General features: G+C 41.0%; 1 protein-coding gene across 1 annotated transcript in view; it reads left to right on the top strand.

Moving 5' to 3' along the window:
• Nucleotides 1–21,654, top strand: part of MCTP1 (multiple C2 and transmembrane domain containing 1) — a 440,685-nt gene that overhangs the window by 210,193 nt on the left and 208,838 nt on the right. The window contains exons 3-6 of the mRNA XM_077816331.1: nt 7,423–7,565; nt 10,849–10,928; nt 11,974–12,082; nt 20,094–20,132. Coding sequence (XP_077672457.1) covers nt 7,423–7,565; nt 10,849–10,928; nt 11,974–12,082; nt 20,094–20,132 — 371 coding nt within the window. The remainder of the gene's footprint in view (nt 1–7,422; nt 7,566–10,848; nt 10,929–11,973; nt 12,083–20,093; nt 20,133–21,654) is intronic.

Raw genomic sequence — 21,654 nt, 5'->3', positions numbered from 1 at the left:
TCTGGAAGCCCCAGGCCCTTTAACTCACAGCCGGAGCTACCAGCTGCAGAGGCAGCTGGGAACCTCAGGGCTCTGGCCGCCGCTACTGCAGCGGAGCCCCAGACCCTTTAAATCACTGCTGGAGCCCCCGGCTGCCACCGCTACCTCGGGACTCTGGCAGTGGGGCTTGGGGAAGATTTAAGGGGCACAGGGCTCCACTGCAGTAGTGGCGGCTGGGAGCCCCTGGCCCTTTAAATCACTGCCGGAGCCCTGGGCCACCACCGCTAACCCAAGGTTCCGGCAGCGGGGCTCAGGAGGCAATTTAAAGGGCCTGGGGCTCCGGCTGCCGCTTCTGCAGTGGAGCCCTATAAATTGCTGCTGGAGCCCCCAGCTGCCACCGCTACCCAGGGGCTCCGCCAGCAGAGCTCCAGCAGTGATTTAAAGGGCCCGGGGCGGTAGTGGCGGCCAGAGCCCCGGGCCCATTAAATTGCCTCCTGAGCCCCACTGCCGGAACCTTGGGTTAGCGGTGGTGGGGCTCTGGCAGTGATTTAAAAGGCCTGGGGCTCCCAGCTGTTGCTGTTACCTCTGGCCTCTGACAGAGATTTAAAGAGCCTGGGGCTCCACTGCCGTAGCAGCAGCTAGGAGCCCTGGGCCCTTTAAATCACTGCCAGAGACCCTGGCTGCCGCCACTACCCCAGGAGCTCCGGAAGTGGAGCTCAGGCGGTGATTTAATGGGCCTAGGGCGGTATCGGCGACTAGAGCCCCGGGCCTGTTAAATCGCAGCCTGAGCCCCGCTGCTGGAGCCCTGGGGTAGCAGCAGCAAGGCTCCGGCAGTGATTTAAAGGGCCAGGGGCTCCCAGCCACCGCTACCACAGTGGAGCCCTGGGCTCTTTACATCGCAGGCCTGGGGAAGCTGGTCTGGTCCAGGGCACCGGCTCTTGCCAGTATGCTGTACCAGCCCATACCAGCTTACTGTCGCCTCTGGGACCAACCCTCTTTTACAGTGTAATTCTGAGTACACCTAACCCTTTAATCATGTGCATGAAGATGTCAACCTTCTTTTCCTTATCTGTACTTTTGCACCCCATGAATACTGAACTGCCCCGTTTTTCATAGGTTGTTCATAGTTTCTCATTAGCATTTATTCATGCCATCTACCGGCAGGGTCAAACAGACATTCAAAGATGTTACAGTCAGGTGTTTTGTGGTCTTGGAAAATACATTGCAGTCTATTGCAATCCATTTTTCCATAACCTCACCTACTGGCACATCTTATGCAGTGACCTTGTTGGCATAGGGAAAGGAGTACTTGTGGCACCTTAGAGACTAACCAATTTATTTGAGCATAAGCTTTCGTGAGCTACAGCTCACTTCATCGTATGCATACTGTGGAAAATACACAAGATGTTTTTATACACACAAACCATGAAAAAATGGGTGTTTATCACTACAAAAGGTTTTCTCTCCTGCTGGTAATAGCTTATCTAAAGTGATAGGGTTATTCCTTGGTCCCTCACTCATGTCAAGCATTCTTAAGCCTCTGGCCTAGCCTGGCTAAGCTAAAACCTTATGTGTCTCTGCCTGTCAACTTTGTGTTTCAGCCATGCTTTACTAATACCTAATTCGCCCTCATCATTCTTAAATACTTATCGATCCTATATTTCAATAATCCTACAATTTAAATCTATTTAGCATACATGGATTATATATGAAATAGCATATGAGTTGACCATAACATCACATAATACAATGATAAATGGATGATAAAATGAACTAATTGGCTACATATGCTTACAGGACTGGGATGCAGCATGGCTGGAAATTGACTATATTCTCAGCTAGCATATGGAGTTTCCATGGCACAAGCAAAGCTAACCATGAACACGAGCTACTCCCTCTCGGTTTCACTAGAAAATCCTGCCCCTGTGCCCACCTAACAATGGTAACATGGACAGGGAAAGAGAGACACCACAACTTCATTTTGTTCCCCAAAGTTTCAGATCAACACCACAACTACCTCACCTCTCTATAGTGAAGTGACACCACACTGTATTTGCCAACTGCCACACTGATTCCTTGTCCTACCCCCATTTCTCCCAGCTTGTTCGGCATGGCTCAGTGTGTTTGTAAGGGAAATGGTAAGATATGGGTGGGAGGAAGAAGCATAAAACACTGTAATCTCCCAAGGAACAAAGATGGCTGTTACGAACTTTAGACAACCAACTATACATTTCTAGCCTCTCCTTTCCTGTGGTCATCAGTGTGGCCCCCTGGCCTTCGCTGTCTGAGGTTTGGCCGAGAAATGCACAGACACACTGGCACAATGATTATTATCAAACAACCCATTTTATAGTTTCAGGCAAATGCATAATAGTGGTTCATGGGGAAATCAATACAATCATTGATTTATAGTCATGTCTTGTTTGGGGACCATATAAGGGTTGAAACAGAGCAGGGTTTGGGCTTAAAATCAGGAGTACAGCACTGGAACGAGGGGAGATATTGGTGTGGGTCCATTGTAACTTCCCTGCTTTGGGGTCTGGTTCTTGCTGTCGCTTGTGGTTCCTCCTCTGTTCATATATGGGGGGGTTCCTCTGCCAGCTCCTCTAGCTAGAGGTGCAGAATCACATGTTCCTCATCTTCCAGGGTATCCTCTGTGCTCCCTTTTGCTTCCTCACTCTGACCCTCATCAGCATCCCGTTGGACAATGAGGCCAGCAGGGTTGAGGAAGCAGTTATGAGCCACTTCAGGGTCTGTATTGGGAGCCCTTGACTGCAACCAGTCAAGCTTATTGTAAAAGGGGGCATCTAAGGTGATCCCTCCAAAGTGACTATTTGCCCTCCTGTAAAGGTTTCTCAGGGTCCTGGCATTGGGCCAGAATCAGTGATGAGCTGCCAAAATCTTAACAATCGGTTCCCTAGAAAAAGTTTTGATTTAAGGGATGTGCCCCAATATGTATTTTTTGTACCAACAGGGTTACCATACGTCCGTATTTTCCCGGGAGGAATTTTTAAAATTTAAAAATTTCTCCCAGATGGCGATTTAAGAACCAAAAAGCCTGACCTGTCCAGGAAAATACGGATGTATGTTAACCCTGCCTAAAGTTCTTTTTAAAAAAGATGGGCCTGAACTAGAAATGAGCTCCGATTCACATGTGTGGGTCCCTGCCACTCCCTGGGGGTGTGCTAGGGTGACCAGATGTCCTGATTTTATAGGGACAATCCCGATTTTGGGGTATTTTTCTTATATAGGCTCCTATTACCCCCCTACCCCCTGTTCTGATTTTTCACACTTGCTGTCTGGTCACCCTAGGGTGTGCACATGTGTGGGTCCCAGCTGCTCCCTGTCCCCCTCATTGAAGCAGGTGTGCAGGGTTACTGTCCTGGGACCTGCAGGGCACCAGTGGACTTGGGGCCAGCTGCAGACAGGGGCGTGGGGCAGGGCTAGCTGGAGGCAGGGGGTGCAGGGCTCGCTGCGGGCAGGGCAGGGGGTGAGGGGGTGGCTGGAGACAGGAGCTAGCTGTGGGCAAGACGGGGGTGCATCAGGGGCTGGCTGCAGGCAGGAGGTGCGGGGTGGCTGGAGATGGGCTGGTGCGGGCAGGGAGTGTGGCGGTTGCTGGAGACGGGCTGGCTGTGGGCAGGGCAGGGGATGCAGGGGTGGCTGGAGACAGGGGCTGGTGTGGGCAGGGGGTGCAGGGGTGGCTGGAGACAGGGGCTGGTGCGGGTAGACCGGGGGGTGCGCCAGGGGCTGGCTGCAGGCAGGGGGTGAGAGGGTGGCTGGAGACAGGGGCTGGCGCGGGCAGGGCTGGAGGTGCGGCAGGGGCTGGTGCGGGCAGGGGGTGCGGGAGTGGCTGGAGACGGGCTGGCTGCGGGCAGGGCAGGGGGTATGGCAGGGGCTGGTGCGGAGCTGGCCGGAGACAGGAGGGTGTGGGGTTGGCTGGAGGCAAGGGGGTGTGGGGCTGGCTGGAGGTAGGGGCTGGCTGCGGGCAGGGCAGGGGGTGCATGCGGCAGGGACTGGCTGCGGGCAGGTGGTGTGGGGGTGGCTGGAAACGGGCTGGTGCAGGCAGGGCAGAGGGTGTGGGACTGGTGCGGGTAGAGCAGGGGGTGCGCCGGGGCTGGCTGCGGGCAGGGGGTGCGGTGGTGGCTGGAGGCGGGCAGGGGCTGGCTGCGGGCAGGGGGTGCGGTGGTGGCTGGAGGCGGGCAGGGGCTGGCTGCGGGCAGGGGGTTTGGGGGTGGCTGGAGGCAGGGCAGGGATGTGGCAGAGGCTGGTTGCGGGCATGGGGTGCGGGGGTGGCTGGAGACGAGCTGGCTGTGGGCAGGGGGTGCAGGGTGGCTGGAGGCAGGGCAGGGGTGTGGTGGGGGCTGGCTGCAGGCAAGGGGTGCGGGGGTGGCTGGAGGCAGGGCAGGCGTGTGGCGGGGGCTGGTTGCAGGCAGGGGGTGCGGGGGTGGCTGGAGATGGGCTGGCTGTGGGCAGGGGGTGCAGGGGTGGCTGGAGCCAGGGCAGGGCAGGGGTGTGGCGGGGGTGCAAAGGTGGCTGGAGGTAGGGCAGGGGTGTGGTAGGGGCTGGCTGCAGGCAGGAGTTGCAGGGGTGGCTGGAGGCAGTGCAGGGTTGTGGCAGGGTCTGGCTGCAGGCAGGGGGTGCAGGGGTGGCTGGAGGCAGGGCAGGGGTGTGGCAGGGGCTGGCTGTCGGCAGGGGCTGCTGCGGGCAGGGCAGGGGGTGCGGCAGGGGCTGGCTGCAGGCAGGGGATGCGGGGGTGGCTGGAGACTGGCAGAGGGTGCGGGGGTGGCTGGAGACAGGGGCTGGTGTGGGCAGGGCGGTGGGTGCTTATGGGGAGAGCGGCTTGGAGTAGCCTGAGCAGCAGGATGCAGTCCAGGCCCAGCAGAGCAGCTGGGGACCCACCAGGCAGCATCGGGAGCCCCAGGGATGGGGGTCAGGGGAGCAGCAGCAGCACCAGGGCTCATGCCCAGGGCCAGGTGGCAGCACACATGTCTCCCACAGCGCAGCGCTCCCGTCAGCCGGAGGAGGAATTACATCACTTCCCAGCCGGAGCCCATCAAAGCCTCAGCGCCCCCTGCAGGGAAGCGGGTTAACAACCAGTTCCTAAACTGCTTCAAAATTTAACAACTGGTTCGCGCGAACTGGCTCCAGCTCACCACTGGCCAGAATCAGCTGAGTTGCCCACCTGTTCCAGCCTTTGTGAAATTTCCAGGTACAGATGAATAGTCCTGTCATTCCAGGTGGATGATGGTGTACTCTGACCGTATATTGATCAGCACATGGTGTGGTCGGTAGACTAGGCATCTGCTCTCTGAGCAGGCTTGATGTTTACCTGTATTGATCTGTAAAAAGTAAAGTAGAAAGGTATTCTGATGTGATCAACTCACTACTGCCAATGAAAACGGAAGGGGCGGGGAGTGGGACAGGGACCCTTATAGACTGGGTAAGGGTCAGGCAAAAAAGGGTACAGTGCACTGTAGGACTTGGGGGTGGAGGACTATTGAAAGGCATGATCTGGAACACGCCTCTTTTTCCTGTCCACACTACAAACTGGCATAGGTACAAGGCTGTGCTACAACCAAAGACATGTACTTACCCATGTCCCTGAGGAGTGCTAGCTTACTCACCTTCAGACACGAGTGTCTGGAGTTTAAATGGATGCATTGACACATGTACAGTCACTAGTGTAGATGTATCCTGAAATGCGGCATGAAAGGCAACAGGTAGGCAGACAGCTGGTACACTTAACAGTGAAGGGGAGGAGAAACTTTGTGTTTGGGCATGAGGCCAGACCCTTTTAGCTATTATCACTATTGTTTATTTTGTTACTACACCCAAAATTTTCTCGATGCTTTATAGAACAAATGTAAAAAGCCATGACCTTTACCCTGAAGAGCTTCATCATCAACAGAAGAGTGAAAGAATTGGTTGACTCACTATTTCTTACAATTGGACAATATATTGTGTTGCCAATGAAACTAAGATCCTATTACAATAAATGAGCTAGAAACCTGCTTGAAATGTATCTACAGCTATGGTTTAGAATGGAGTGTATAGTTTTTAGGTAAATAACAGTGCCATCTAGTGGCTCAATAAAATATTGCAAAGAGCACTGTAAAAAGTTTTCGCAAAAAGAAAAGGAGTACTTGTGGCACCTTAGAGACTAACCAATTTATTTGAGCATAAGCTGTAGCTCACGAAAGCTTATGCTCAAATAAATTGGTTAGTCTCTAAGGTGCCACAAGTACTCCTTTTCTTTTTGCAAATACAGACTGACACGGCTGTTACTCTGAAACCTGTAAAAAGTTTTATTTTTGTTTAGAGGTATAAAGTACTTTCACAAAATTCATTTATTAAATTTTTGTGGATATGATCATAAACTTTTTACAGTCTACAAAAATATAAATAAGAAAATTTTGAAAAGTTCTACATTCTGTGTTAGCGGTCTCTTCTTGCACCTCTTGTAATTGTGGTGACACTAAAGGTATTGCGTTTATTTTAAAATCGTCTTGGATGAAATGGAGCTAAACAGAAGTGTCGTTGCAGACAGTTAACTGGTAGAGAATCAGCAAACTTGCAATCAATTCAGCACCTTTTATGAAATTTAAATTCAATTTTACAAAAGTAGGTTAAAAATTGATTGGTGTCTTGGGAGTGTTTACCCAATTTTAATGTTTCCAAGATTTTTACAAAATTGTAAAATTAAATTTGATATTTAAAAAGTGCAGGGAAAGAGCTGTGGTCTTTCTGCACTTGACCAGTTTGATTCTGTTAGGGCGCCATCAAAGCAGGAATTTAGAACAGCACAATTGCAACTAAACAGAAATGTAGGTCATACCCTAAACTGTATTTATGATATGAAAGCCTTTGAAAATTGCCATTCCTAATGCTTTCTTAGTGTAGGCATTGAAGTCCCTCTTTGACAGTGTATAGAGTACAACTTTGGAAGAAACTGCACAAGAGCTGGTGCCAGAATGATTTAATTACAGTTAACAAGGGTTGGAACCTCTCTTAGATGGGCAGTGGGGATGACTGCAGGAAGCGGTTGAATTTAAACAGTAAACCTGTGTGGATGTGAGTGTGTGGTGTTGAGACTGGGGTGGGGAATTTGTTTATTCATGGTAGTGGAAGAAAAGCTTCCCCAATTTAAGGTAAAATCCTGGACACAATAAAATCAACTGGAGTTCTGCTAGTGACTTCAATAGGACGAGGATTTCACCCTTCATATTTTCTCATTGTCCTAATAACATAGCTTACAAGTGTATAAAATAAAATCCTAAAATAACAAAGCAAAGTTATTTTCCCCTCTATCAATTCTATTTTCTTCTCTCCAAAGTTCATATAGTCAGTGAAATTATATTTAATTCATTTTAGGGTGATTTAAATTCCCAATGTACACAGAAGTTATGTAATTAAATTGCATCAATGTGTTCCTCTCTCTAACAGGGACCAGCGATCCATACGTCAAGTTTAAAATTGGAGGAAAAGAAGTGTTCAGAAGTAAAACTATACACAAGAATCTCAATCCTGTGTGGGAGGAAAAAACTTGCATTCTTATTGATCACCCTCGGGAACCACTGTATATAAAGGTGAACCATTCATTTATTTTACTTCTCTAGAAGTTTTACTAAACAATTCTAGATATTGTTCTTTATCTCTGAAAAAATTAGCATAGAATGCTACATTTCATAAAGGGACACGATCAGCAAATTTTTATCCTCTAAAGGTTTTTTTTTTGTTTGTTTGTTTTTTTAACAAAACAGTGGTAATGACTTTCATTATATTTTTATAAAATCGGGGAAATCAATTAAAAAAATTTAAATACATCTTTTTCATGTGGTCATTTCAGACAATGGTGTGCTAGTCTGTGAAAGCCAGAAAGTGAAACTGATTAAAAAGAAGATGTCTGTCTTTTGTATCCAAGTGAAATGCAAAATTAAGAAATAAAAAATGTAAATTAGGCTTCCAAAACTCTTCAGTTTTTAATAGTCTATTGTTATTAGTAAAGAAAAGGAAAAAAATTGAGTTTTTATAATGTTTTTAATTTGTATTTATAGGAACACCATTATACATAGGATAATTTTTACATGAAACACATTTCTGGCATATTGAAAAATTGTTCTTTGCTGAAGGGTAATTTGAGCCTGATCCTGCCAAGTGCTGATTGATAGCTTTTTCATATTTACTTAACTGTGAGATTTAATTTGAATGTATCTGATTAAAAATAACTTTCTCTTTTACTATTCGGGCAATGATTAGTTAGTGAATCAGACAGAGATCATGCAGTTTGTTGCATGTCCTTTACACTGTTCTATATTATCTGATATAATGTTAGTGTTGTGATATTTCAAAGCCTGATTTATGCCATCTTCAGTAGCAGTTCTATTGGAGTTAACGTGAGTAACGGTGGCATCACTGGGCCCTTACTTTTCTAGATTTTTGTTTTTGTAACTTGTAACAGTTGTGTTTTCTTTGTGTTTTCTTTCCTTTTTTTTATTCATTTCCTCAACAAGGTCTGTTTCCCTGGCTTTTAACGTGAGAGGGGATAATTATCCCTGCACCATTGGCACTAATGTGTACAATGGCCACAGACTTCTCTCCAGGTTTCTATAAGAGGTTTGTTTAGGTCAGGAGTGGCCAAACTTACTCATTCTCCGAGTCACATACGACAACCTTCAGAAGTTCGAGAGATGGGGCACGCCTGCTGGGGCTCAGGGCTTCATCCACGCGGGAGGCGCCTGACAGGGCTCGGGGCTTCAGCCTTGCTCTGCTGAAGCTCTGAGTCCCAGCAGGTGTGCCTTGCAAGGCTGAAGCCCCAAGGTCCCCCTTCCCACTGGGCAGAAGCCCCCCTACCTCACCACCTCGCTGCAAGGCAGAAGTCCTGATCTCTGCCTGTGACCTGATCTCCCCTGGGACCGGGGGGAGATCAGCTAAGGTCACTCAATTAGGGTGAACTGCAAAGAATGGGGCAGGTAATCCCGAAAGCTGGTGGATATTCCAATACTTAGATTTACCAAGCCAGTACATAACAGCTTCTATAATACCTCACTGGTTACCCAGAAGCCAACAACACAGTTCCCTTAAAACAACCCAGCCTTGGGCCTCAACCGAGACACCCAAGTCATATATGATGAGGATCACTGAAAATCTTATTCATCATATAAAAAAGTTCTACCAATCCCAAAGGATCGGACACATTAACTTCCAGGTTAATGAATATTCCAGATCTTACCCAAATATACGCTTACCACCAATTCTTATTAACTAAACTAAAATTTATTAAAAAAGAAGAGAGAGAGTATTAGTTAAAAGATCAGTGTACATACAGACATGAGTATAATTCCTGAGATTCAGATTCATAGCAGAGATGGTGAGCTTTGTAGTTGCAAAGAGTTCTTTCAGAATTGGTTCATAGGTTATAGTTCAATGTTTATATTCAGGATGTTCCAATTTAGGACTGGAGATCTCAATCTTGGGCTTAAGCTTCTCCTGAAGCATTAAGTAGATCTGAGATAAAAAGGATTGGGACCCAAGGCATCTTTATGCAGTTCGGAGTCCTTAGGCAAACAATAGGCAATCATGGATACTTTGTTGAAGACCTATTTCCTAAGCATCATTGGTAATTAGTTACCCAAATTAACACAAGGCAGTTTATCCATTAGGCAGTCTATGACAAACTTTAAAGAGACATATAGACAATGACATTATTTCACCGAAGAATCATCTAGCTGTTAATATTCCCTTTTGATATTTGAATCAACAGCCATAGTGACAGACAGGAACTGTCTGTTTACATGGCTAACATTTGACAAGATATGAGTACACACGTACAATTAGTATCACCTCTAATTTCTAACAATATAGGTTTGCATTTCAAAATTCTAGTCTATCTACCATGGAATGGCCCTAATTACCGTTTACGTACTCTTATAACATTTCTCTAATGGTTGGCTTTGGGTCATTTAGCCTGCACTGCTTAACCATTTCTGGCCATGTGTTACACTTTGTATAAGATTTGTTGGAATTATATGACCGCGGTAGCAACAATGGTTTGCATGGTCATACTTTAATCAGATAACATCACCCCCCCACACACACACAGAGTCTGGTAGGTGGAGAATGGGGAGGGGGGTCTGCAAGATGCACTTTAATTGTAAAAGAGCCACATATGGCTCATGAGCCACAGTTTGGCCACCTCTGGTTTAGATGCTTCATGAGATCTTCCACCCTCTCATGGTAGACAAGTCAGCTAACAGCTACCACATACTGATTTATTAATTTTTTCAGTGATAAAAATCCCCTTACGTAAATCTCCTAATTGTTTAATTTAGATTGTAATTCCTTTTTAAAGAAAATTCTATAAAGCACCTTGCAAAATTATATTGCTAGCAGTCTATTATCAGTACTAATACTTCCACCACAGTCCATTTACTTCTGACAACTATATCTCAGCCCTCCAGCCTGTGCTTTGTAAAATTACTCAATGCAACAATTTAGGTATAATTCATAACCTGGATGCTGAATCCATGATTTTTTTTTTAAATCTCTTATATCTGTTTTTCCTCTTCAGTCTCAATGGATTTGTTATAAAATGACTTGTTCTGTCAATAGAAGTTTGATATTATTCATTTTATGCAGTCCAGATCTAATAGTTCCTTGGACATTTCCATAAGTAGGCACACTGAACTTTAAATGACCAGCTTTAAATTTTAATTTACTTGCCTCAGATAGGCATGAACCCTTGGTAATCCTGCTTTAACAGGATGAAAATCCATCCTGAGAAATGGACACTTAAGAAACATTTATTAATTAAGGAAGTTTCAAAAAAGGTTTTCTAATACTGGAAATACTTTCTTCTCTTGTATGTCTTAGGTCTTTGATTATGATTTTGGACTTCAGGATGACTTTATTGGATCAGCTTTTTTGGATCTCACGTCACTAGAATTAAACAGGTACAATGCTGGTGTGAAAGTCCATGGAGTCATACATGCACAATCCTTGAGGTGTCAACTAATCTCATACCTGTGGCATTGCAAATAGAATTTTCAAGATGCTTAAAAATAACAAGCCTCTGCCACTTCAGCTAACAGTCAAAGGACACGTAGCCTTAGAGCATTGCTGTAACATTAATGTTAATAATAATACTGTGTTGAGTCATTGTACATAACACTTGCTGTAGTACCTACAGATGGCTTAGGATGCAGCCATTTTATTTTTGTTCCCATGATTTTTATTGTTGTTCTAAAATTTAGCTTTCTTCTGTTTTAATTGAAATAAATTTTATAGTTTAGATTGAATTACTTCAGTATGTACCAGCTGCTTAGAAAGCATGAAATGTGAAACTGTCAGGATCCTGACAAGGGCAGTTGGGACCAAGGTCAAACCTGAGGCTGAGAGTAGCAGAGGAATTCATAGTCAAGTTCCAGGCTGGGGTTGATAACAAGGATCAGAGTCTGAGTCAGGTTTCAGTGGCTGGGTCAGGAGGAAAGGTTCAAATTAAGCTGAGGTTGAAGCCAGGACTTCAAGAGCATGAATGGAATGATTGTGGCAGCTACAGGAGATGCGTGCTGTTGCCAGACGCTTCCTGGAACACCCCTTCAGTTTATATACAGCAGGGAGCTAATCAGTAGCTGTGAGGTTGCTGCCTTGCAGACCTCTTGAGGCAGGACTTCCCATGGTCTGTGTCCACAGCAAGTCATGGGTAGTGGGGCATGAGCTGGTTATAGCTGCTTCTGGGTTGCAGCATGGAGATGTTCACTGCCTGACAGCTCTATAGATCCAGGTTTGAGACATGTTGGTTGGCTCTTACACAATTGTATTTAGAGGTTTGTCCTTAAGAATAGATATAAACTAAAATTCATTAAAGTAATTGATTTTTAAAATGATTTTCTAAGTTGTTTCATATAAAATGTGGATTCTGTTGAGCCTGGTGTTTCAGAAACGTCATTAAACTGGTGCTCAAAATGCAGAATAAATGTTTGTCTTTTGGTCTGCTAGACCAACAGATATCAACTTGACTCTGAAGGATCCTCACTACCCTGACCATGATCTGGGAACTATATTATTATCAGTTCTACTGGCTCCCAAAGAAGAACAGAGGGAAGTGGTAAGTTTAAAAGTTTCAAAAAGTAAGTGTTAACATGTTTTCACTTACAGAACACAGATAATGTGATCCTTCCATGGTCAGATGATTGGTAGCATAAGAAGAGGAGACTACAATCTTGAAACAAATTTGTTATAAGTAAACACTATTGATCACTGTTTATGATGCATTTGAGCGAAAGTGTCTTACTTCAGATCAGATCCTCTTGTGAAAATAGTGAGGGATACGGGTGGAAAATAAATGTACAACAGTCTCAAACAAAATTCCAGGTGAATATTAGTAATTAATATGGAAGTGCACTGATGAACCATTTTCTTGTTAAAGAATTTTGGACCTAGTGCTGCAGTGTCAACATTTCAACCATATTCCAGTGTTGGAATGAAGAGGGAAACTTGTAATAATTAGAATTTCTGCTTCTTGGCATTTAGTTGTGGAAACACTGGATATTTTTTGATGTCTTAGTAAAGTGCCATAAATGAAATGACCATTTCTTTTCTGCACTTACTGTAATTTACTTCTCCATCATGCCATAAAAAAGACAAGGGCATGGCATAAAGATGATGGTCAAGAACAAGGTTTCAGAGATTGGGAGAAGAACAAAAATAAATGCATTAAATAACTTAAACATTTTTTTGGTCAGGATGGATTTTCATTAAGTCAAGCTTTTACCAGGTAACTATTTGCTTCAAGAAAGAATCTGTGAAATCTGCAACATATTAAATCTGATTCACAGCTTCATAAACTAGTTCTCTCTCATTTTCAGGTAAAATCTATAAAGAGAGACAATTTTATTTAGTTTACAATACAGAACATGGATGCAACTGTAGCTTTTAAAAATATGAGAAAGTTAAGTAATGAAGAATTAATATTTATATTGTGTCAAATTTTATTCCTGAGCATATTTGCTATTATTTATTTATGCTGACTGCAAAGCTATCGCTTTTCATTCAAAGGATGACATTTCATAGAATCATAGGATACAGCAGTAACATCAAAATGGGCACTTTAAAACACTGGAAAATGTTGACATTATGTGGGCATTTGGGCCATTAGATGCAGAAAACTTGAGCTTTCCTACAGGATTTGCCAATTTCATATTTTAGTGGACCTATTTATTATTACCTATGTCATTACATTTGATCTTTTGTGTAAAATTTCTGAAAGTGTATGTCTTATTGAGTTTTGAGTCTAAGACACTTAGGTGATTTTGAAAATGTTATCCTTTTGTTTTTCCAAATGCCCTGTTAATGTAAATTCAGCATTTAGCTTGGATCCTTTCTCCTGTTGACTTTTGAGTTGCAACCGCTCTGGCCAATTTACATTAGAAATTGAACTAAATTAGAAATTTAGAAATTAACTACAGTTTGAACAGTGCCTGTAAATCAACATGGATTCTCTTTCCTCCAACACACGTTTTTGGTCCCACACGGGCAGAAAATTGTTGTAATCTCATGAAGAACTCCTCTATTCAAATTAATGGGAAACCTGAGTCTACCCCTAGAATTTCACAAAGGAAGTAGAGAGAATCCCTTCTGGAAAGCAGCATCAGCCTCTTGACAAGTTATATAGTGAGATGAGTTTTAAGACCCACTGTATGATGGGAAATCCTCCCCACTGCCTTTTCCATTCCCCCTCTCAGTGGGACCATGTAAGAACATGCCCAATGGTTCATGGAATTTGGGTTGACATATTTGTCTTTTATTGCTCTGAATTATAAATAGATTTTATGTGAAATAGATTTCAAGAAATATTTAGTACTCACTCCTAAACACCAAAATTGAAAAAAATCCTTTTAATCTTCTGGGTGTTCAATAGGGAATGTAAAATCCGCCCACCACAACCAATGATCAAACATAAGTCTTACTACCTGAACCAAGCATCAAAGGTCAAGTAAACCAAGCTAAGTGGTTTAACAGTAGGTAGAACAGAAAAAAAGTTTGTCTCCATGGTCTTTCGCAGACTGTACTTTACCCTGTATAAAACAGGACTGTAGTACATAGTCTTGTTGGAGTGTCATACAACTACTATGTACTTAGGGAAGGCTGGGGAGGACTGAAACATTGTTTTTCATTTTTCCTCCAGCTATAATTAAACCACCAGTACATGAATGTGTATGACTGGTACTTGGAATGCTGTAGAGTTAGAGTTCTGAAAACAATTCTCCCACCAGTAAGTTCCCTCATGACATTCTGTAAGAGTTGCTTGAAAAAAAGACAAACCTATTATGCGTATATTCAAAAAATGGAAGTGCAATGTCTCTTTTAAACAACAGCTTCATCCATTTTGCTCAGCACAATATCCTACACATTTGCATCATTGACAAGTATTTCTGATAATAAATTGTAAAACATATCCGAGATTAAATTTGGTCATTAAAGCAGGCATTACTGAGCTATTTGGCAACAAACCTGTTGCTCAAAGTGACCTAACTTGTGAAATTGGAATTATTCTACTTTAACATTGGTTTAACAGTCAGAAGAATATTACTTTTTTGTAAGGAAAACTTCTGATGTAGAAAGTAACATTCTACAGATTTTTTTTTAACACACATACTTAAACACAGACATATATTGTGCTAGTCACTATTCAGGAAGAATGACAATCCATTACACAGTGAAATCTAAATATACTGATAATTACCTCATAACAACAGCATGTCTTCTTCATTCCTGCCCCTCAACAGGATCTTTACCATATGGGATAGAAATTGAATGTGAGAAAGGACAGGAGTGCACAGGTTGGCTGGCTTGCAGCCTCTTCCAGATTCCATGGATTATGATGGTAGCAACAGGAAGACATGCTGTTATGTTAGATCTTCAACTCCATTTACTTTCTATATATCATTTTAGCAAAAGGAACAATTTTATTCTTCCATTCAAACTGTGATCGCCTGAGACGTCCCATTTTGAAGAGGGTCTGAGACCTTCATTATTCTACTTTGTAATTTGAGGATGGAATTTCTTATTAAAAAATAGCATGCCAGGCTATGCATATTGGAGTAAGGTTCTAGCAAAGTTACATTAAAAGAGTTTGTGTCATTGTGAAGGAAAGAAGACCTACCAACTTAACACTGAGTTGGTTCATAAGAATGAGTCAATTATTTAAAGATTCAAGATGCAATATATCTTGTGTTCTGCTTCCACATTATTTACTCATTTATTTTATTTATACATAGAGATTTTAAAAAAATCGTATTTCATTCCAATTAAACCATCATGCTAGGGCATTCTTTTAAAAGGTCTTGTAATAGTGAGAGTAGTTTTCAGGGAATTTAACGTACATGAGATTCAAGAGACAGTTAATTATATTAGAGATATAAGGCAAAACCTTTCCCTTAGCTATTCCTATGCAACTTCATAGGCAAAATGTGGTCCTTATAAAATAATTATTCAAATAACACTCCAAGAGTAAGTAATGAGAGTGGATGGTCTGTAGTGTTTGAGTAAATAATTTTCCTTTTTACTCTGCCATCTGTATTGGTACAGTATACTTCTTAATTAAGGTGTACTTTGGAATAGGACTGAAATTTTTGGAGCATCGCCAAACATGGTTTAATAGTTATAAATACTGGAGATAGAAGTACACCTCTACCCTGATATAGCGCAACCCTATATAACACGAATTCGGATATAACACAGTAAAGCAGCGCTCCGGTGGGGCAGGACTGCATGCTCCGGTGGATCAAAGCAAGTTTGATATAACATGGTTTCACCTATAATGTAGTAAGATTTTTTGGCTCCCGAGGACAGCGTTATATCAGGGTAGAGGTGTACTGTTTTTTAGGATGTCATAAGTTCAGAAACATCCTTAGGTTCAAAGGGTAGGGTATCCCTATGCTACTGACCTGAGGATAGTGCACTAAGAGCTCTGCAACTTTTACACCATCATTCAGCTGTGGAGATTAGTCCTGGTACTCATGCTTCCTGCAAGGATTCTGTTCCTCTCTTCAGCCCTTCCTGAACAAACATTACCAGTAGTTATGAACCTGTGAACTATAATATTGTTTGATGCATTTGTGATGCAGATTACAAAGTCTGATATGATCTTTTGGTCCCCAAACCAAAAGGATTTGGAGTATCATGGCAGTTAAATATTTAACTATAGTGTTTCGAAAGAAGGTAAGGCTTCAAGTGTTAACTTTTGATGGTCTATCAAGAGTAATGTGACTCAATATTGGAGGGAGCCACATCCTTTTCTCCCATTTGTGAAATGTTGAGGTGTTTTGGTTCTGTGTTGTAGGGAAAGACTGTTTTGGAGGTTTGGAGTTAGTCCCTCAGATGATGAAAATATGTTTAGTCATGTTGTATATTCTTATCTGTGCTAACAGATGTGTGATACCAAATGTGGAACACTGAAAACATCAAACAGTATTGATTCAAGAATAGTAGGCATTTGACTACAAAGGTGCCCAGCCTTTGTCACTTAGAAATATCCAAAAGAGAGGTGAGCCACACCCAGTCTTGCACACACTCGCTCAGCTCTCCAATGCTATCGAGCACTCTCTCTGGTTTATCTGCTTGAGAGAAGCTCTGACGGGATACAATGTTCAAAATACTGACTGGTGAGAGGATCTTCCTTCAGATCTGCAGCTGATGTATCCAGTTTCCTCACATAAAAACATGTCACTTTCTAAAATACAGAAAATCCGTGAAAGCATATTAGGTACTGGGAAAAGTGAGATGATATAAATTGTGTAAAGTTATGCTAAATATTCTACATTTCCAATATTTCTTCTAGTGAAAGAAGAGACCTTAGCTTAAAGGAGATTCAGTACAATATTGGTATAAGCACATTCACAATGCATTATTAAAATATTAAAATATCATGAATAAAAATTGTAGTTCTATCATTTTAGGGCAATTTTAACTATAAAAACTATTTTTCTTGAGTTGCTTTCCAGAAATGGATCCTAATTATGTATTAGTTGCACTAGTTCCAACAATTCTAAATCAAAAAATCTTGTGTATTTGCTATGTGATGCTAACACAGTCCTTTGCTTACATGAATAATGCAGTTTGAATCATTTGTTGTGTAGACTGGCAGTTTTGAATAATCAATGCAAGCAAAAGAAGAGTTGAGAAAAATAAAATATGAGAAGCACTAGAAAAATGGTATTTCTAATTACAAAAAATTAAGCAGTAGTGTATGAATGATTTTACACTATTAATTGCTACATATAAAAATCTAATTAGAAAAAATGAGGCCTAAAATTAGCTTTAAAATTATCTGTCATGTTTAAATAAAGCTTGTTTGGTTTTTTAACTCACTGCATTTGTTTATGATAAATAGTTGTTTTGTAAAGTGTAATGTAAAGCATGGCATATATATAATTTACAACTGCATGCATACTGATTTAAAAAGCATATTGGTGTGCCTCTTGTAAACTTGTGTCCTGTATCATGGTCATTTGTGCTATTGTGCATGCATGAAATTTTTCTAGCTCTTTCTCTAGCAAAGTTCAATGCACAGATTTCATCATTGGAGAATTTACAAAGTAACTGCATGTTCCATTATATTTTCTAGAACTATAAACTGCTTGGCTAATGTTAGAAGATTAAAAATAAAATAAAAGCTAAAAATCCTCAAATATACAAATGTTACAAGGATGTTACTGATGAATGCAAATAAAACCTGTGGTACTGATTTGTTTCTGAAGTGGTTTATCCCAAATGATTATGCATAATCTTAGTTTGATTTTAGAAAAAATATACCCATTGTTAAAATGTAGTTGATTTGTTTGTCCCCTTGAATTCTGTTATGTATTTATGTATCTGCCTAAAGGTTAATAATATCACAGAAAAAGAGAATGAAAGAATGGAATGGATTCAGGTCATGGAATGTTTTCAAATGATACCATTTCCTGCAGTTCATCTATCAGTCTGTTTTGTGCTTCTGTTTTGTGCTTTTGTGTTTTATGCATTTATTTCATTGACTACTAAGCAAAGTTGATTAGATTGTTATTGCTACAACTTTAAATTTATACTGCAACAGCCTGTGTTAATATTGATAAGCTCAAACATACAATCATGCGTTTCTGTAGCTAGAATACAAAATAAAGTTCTCAGAGATGAAATAGTATTAGATTTCTATCTGATTTAGCCGTGGGGGCCAATTGTCTCCTCACGTAGGCTGTTATCCAAAACACACTGAATTCAGTGTGTGGCAGTGTGGTACAGTAAATAGGACTCAGGAAATCTGAGTTCTCGACTTGGCTCTGCGGTTGACTCAGAGTGTGACCTTAGTCAAGTTACTTAATTTCTGTATGCCCCAGTTTTCCTATTTGTAAAAATAAAGGTAATGATGCTTACCTAACATTGTAAAGCCCTTTGACATCTGTGGATGAAAAGTACTTGCTAAGATTTGAACATTATTTATTGAGGACAAAATTTGGCCCTTTAGGTTTAAACTATGCTTTGCAGCTTAAATAAATACAAATGGGTTAACCATTTTTTTCCAATTTTCCAGTTAAAGTTTTATTTTGGGTATGGAAAAGTCTCATGATTTATTTTAAGATTATCACTAACATACATCTTTCTCCCCCTCCACATTTTTTTCCTCCATGCAGTATTTTTATTTCCTGACTGTGAAATCTCATATTTTAAATATCTTTTCAGACCACCTGAAAAAGAAAGTGACTAAAATTAAGCATAGTGCACAATTTGCTTATTTTGCAAGGGACAAAGAAAGTTTCAGTGGAACTTAATGCCATTTTATTTGTTCACACTAAATGAAAACTTACATTGCTAAAATAACATTAACCTTTTTATGAATATAAGGTACACAACTTAATTGCTCAAGTAAAATGCTTGATGTGGCAGTTGGAACTCAGCTAAATTGTCCCCCTGCATCCTGACCAGTAGAATCTATTCTGTTCAGTGATTAAGAATTTGTGTCCATGCTCGTTCCTCCCTCAGAAATGACAGTGAATGATTCCTGGGAATGCTAAATTTTGACAAATTATTCAGGTAATCTCATGTGGGCCGCTCCTTTTAAAAAGGAGTCAGAACAAATATCATAATTTTGTAAGATGAATGCCAGAAAGTGTAGTGTGCCAATAATAAAAGGTTTTTGGAGACCTTCAATTCTTTAGCAGTTTTAGTATACAACATCCTGGCTAGACACTTGACACCTTATAAAACATCTTGCTTCTCAGTGCTGTGTATAAAATTTAACTATAAAAAAGGCAGAAAGTGATCAGTGCTTCATAGCATAGCAACAAAATTTTGAGAATGCTCTAATTTCTTATCAGCAGAAAATAAAATCAGAAAAAATTTCAATTGACCAAAGTCTCTTGAGCAGTCAAGGAGTGCTTGGTGCAAGTCTGGAGATGGGCAGAGAACAACGTCTTTAAGCAGCCTTTGTGTTCACCTGATCCTAGGGTCAACAGGCACTAGCCTGGAGCAATGAAGATCAAACTAAAGGCTGCTGTATCTTTTGCCATCTGCTACTGGTGGCCAGGGATTAGCCAGACACGTGGGAGCCCCAGTCACACACCTTTTCCCTGACCACTTTGCTAATAGGAGGGTAGTATTAAAGATTCTATAGTGGCTGCACACCACACAAGGATGCCATTATGCAGGAGGTATCCACCTGTGGCTGTATCTGCTGTGCAAAGGAGCTAGAGTACTCTAAAGTATTGGAGCATGTGTTCCTAAAATTCAAAGCTTATTACTCAAGTGATCAGTCAAAAATTGCAATTGCTTTTAAAATAATTGATTTTTTTTCATTGCTTTATCCACTTCCCTAGTTTTTTTAATTTTAGACATTCTTTGCATTCATTACCTTAATTTCTCCAAAAATATTAGGAGAACCAAATCCATCTGAAGAGTTTGCTTGAGTATGAGAGAGGGTTCTAGTTACCTTGATTTCAGTCCTGCGTAGTTGTCACTGGAAAATATCTGTCACTACAGTAGCTGTGATTAAATGTGGATTGTCCCTTTAGAAGACAGTTAGCCTCCTTTTTTCTATGTCTGTCAGAGTGAAAGGTAATTAAAATGCTTTATTTCATTTACAGACCATGCTAATGAGGAAGAGTTGGAAAAGATCAAGTAAGGTAATTCTTAGCATGTGGTCATTTAGCATTATTTTTTAGAAGATTGATATGTCATACTAAATATTTCTCTTAGTATTGCATACCATGGCACAGGATTTATTCTCTATTGAAGTTATATTTTTATATAATTTTGGGGACAACTGTGTGAGCCTTTTCAATAATAACGAAACAACTCAAGTGTGTTTTTATAACCTTTTAACTTGTCTCAAATCCATCCAAACATTTCCAGTTATTTATGTAACTGGCAACCATGACAATGTTTTCCCTAACACTGGTAACCTATCAGGTATGGTAAATTTTCTTTTGTACACACCAGGGCCTAAAGATAAAAGTTCATGCGCTAACCTGAAAGATATGTGAGGGTCTCTGTGTCCCAATATCACCTAAAATCAAATTAGAAAAAAATAGTTAAATTGACTGAAATTTGCAAGCATAATGTTTCTATCTCGATAGTTCTAAGGAATTAAATCCTCTAACCACAGGACAGACACAGGATAAGCAAGAGTAGTCAAGTTTTCCTACTGTACCCCCACTCCAACAATGAGCCTCAACTGTTATTTTGAGGGACCAGGTCAGGGAGTAACAAATGGTAGCTGAATAGGCCTATCTCAAAGCCAGTTCAGATGTTGGCTTTTCTGCTAGCACTCTCCACCATAGTGTAAGCCAGTTATGGTTGTGTATGCAATGTACACATCTGGCTACTAAGACTTTGACTGAGATCACCAACACCAAACAAAGTTTAAGTTTTACGTATTTTCTGTGCATGTTTCTGTAAAGTTAGTGCACACTTTAAAAAGTTTTTGTTGCTTTTTTTAGGAACTGATACCACAGAAGTACAGTATGCTTTCTGATTAAGCATATGCTGTGTATAGTATAGGTACTGCTTTTGAGTTGTATTCCTCTTTATTTATGTAACTTTAAAAAAAGTAGGAAAACAGCTCCAAGATTTGAAATTGACTGCAAAATCTGATTTTGAGATTAGCTATTTATCCTCTAAATTCCTTAAAACATATTAGCCATCCAAGGGTGAGTCTTATTTTTTAAAAAAAACGTGGTTTACTTTTCTAGTATATAAAAAAACTTAACTATTGTGTCATTGCAGAGGGCAATTGTATATTACATACTCAATGGAAAATGCTTAAATCAATATTTTTATCATTTAATCATATTTAAAGTACAGAACTAGGTTTGCGAGTTCCTGGGTTCTGTTCCTGGCGCTCATATAAACTTCCTATGTAAGCTTAAGCAGGCCACTTATCCTCTCTTTCTTCTTTTCCAAATCTGTAAAATGAAGATGATAGGTAATTATCTCACAGTAGTGTGATGAACAATAATTCATTGATGTTTATACAAAACATTGAGCTTCTTAGATGGAAGATGCTATGGAAATATGATTATTAATTTAAGCATTTTCAGCAATTTCCATAATACACAGGGAACTCGGATTGGAGTTCTTCTGAAGTGCTAACGAAATGTTGTTGTGGGGCTGGTGAAACACATTGGTTTATGTATCCTGCAAATG

Source organism: Eretmochelys imbricata, chromosome 5 (genome assembly GCF_965152235.1).
Source record: "Eretmochelys imbricata isolate rEreImb1 chromosome 5, rEreImb1.hap1, whole genome shotgun sequence".
Taxonomy (NCBI): domain Eukaryota; kingdom Metazoa; phylum Chordata; order Testudines; family Cheloniidae; genus Eretmochelys; species Eretmochelys imbricata.
The sequence above is the reverse complement of the archived record's forward strand: the minus strand, read 5'-3'. Positions and strand labels throughout refer to the sequence as shown.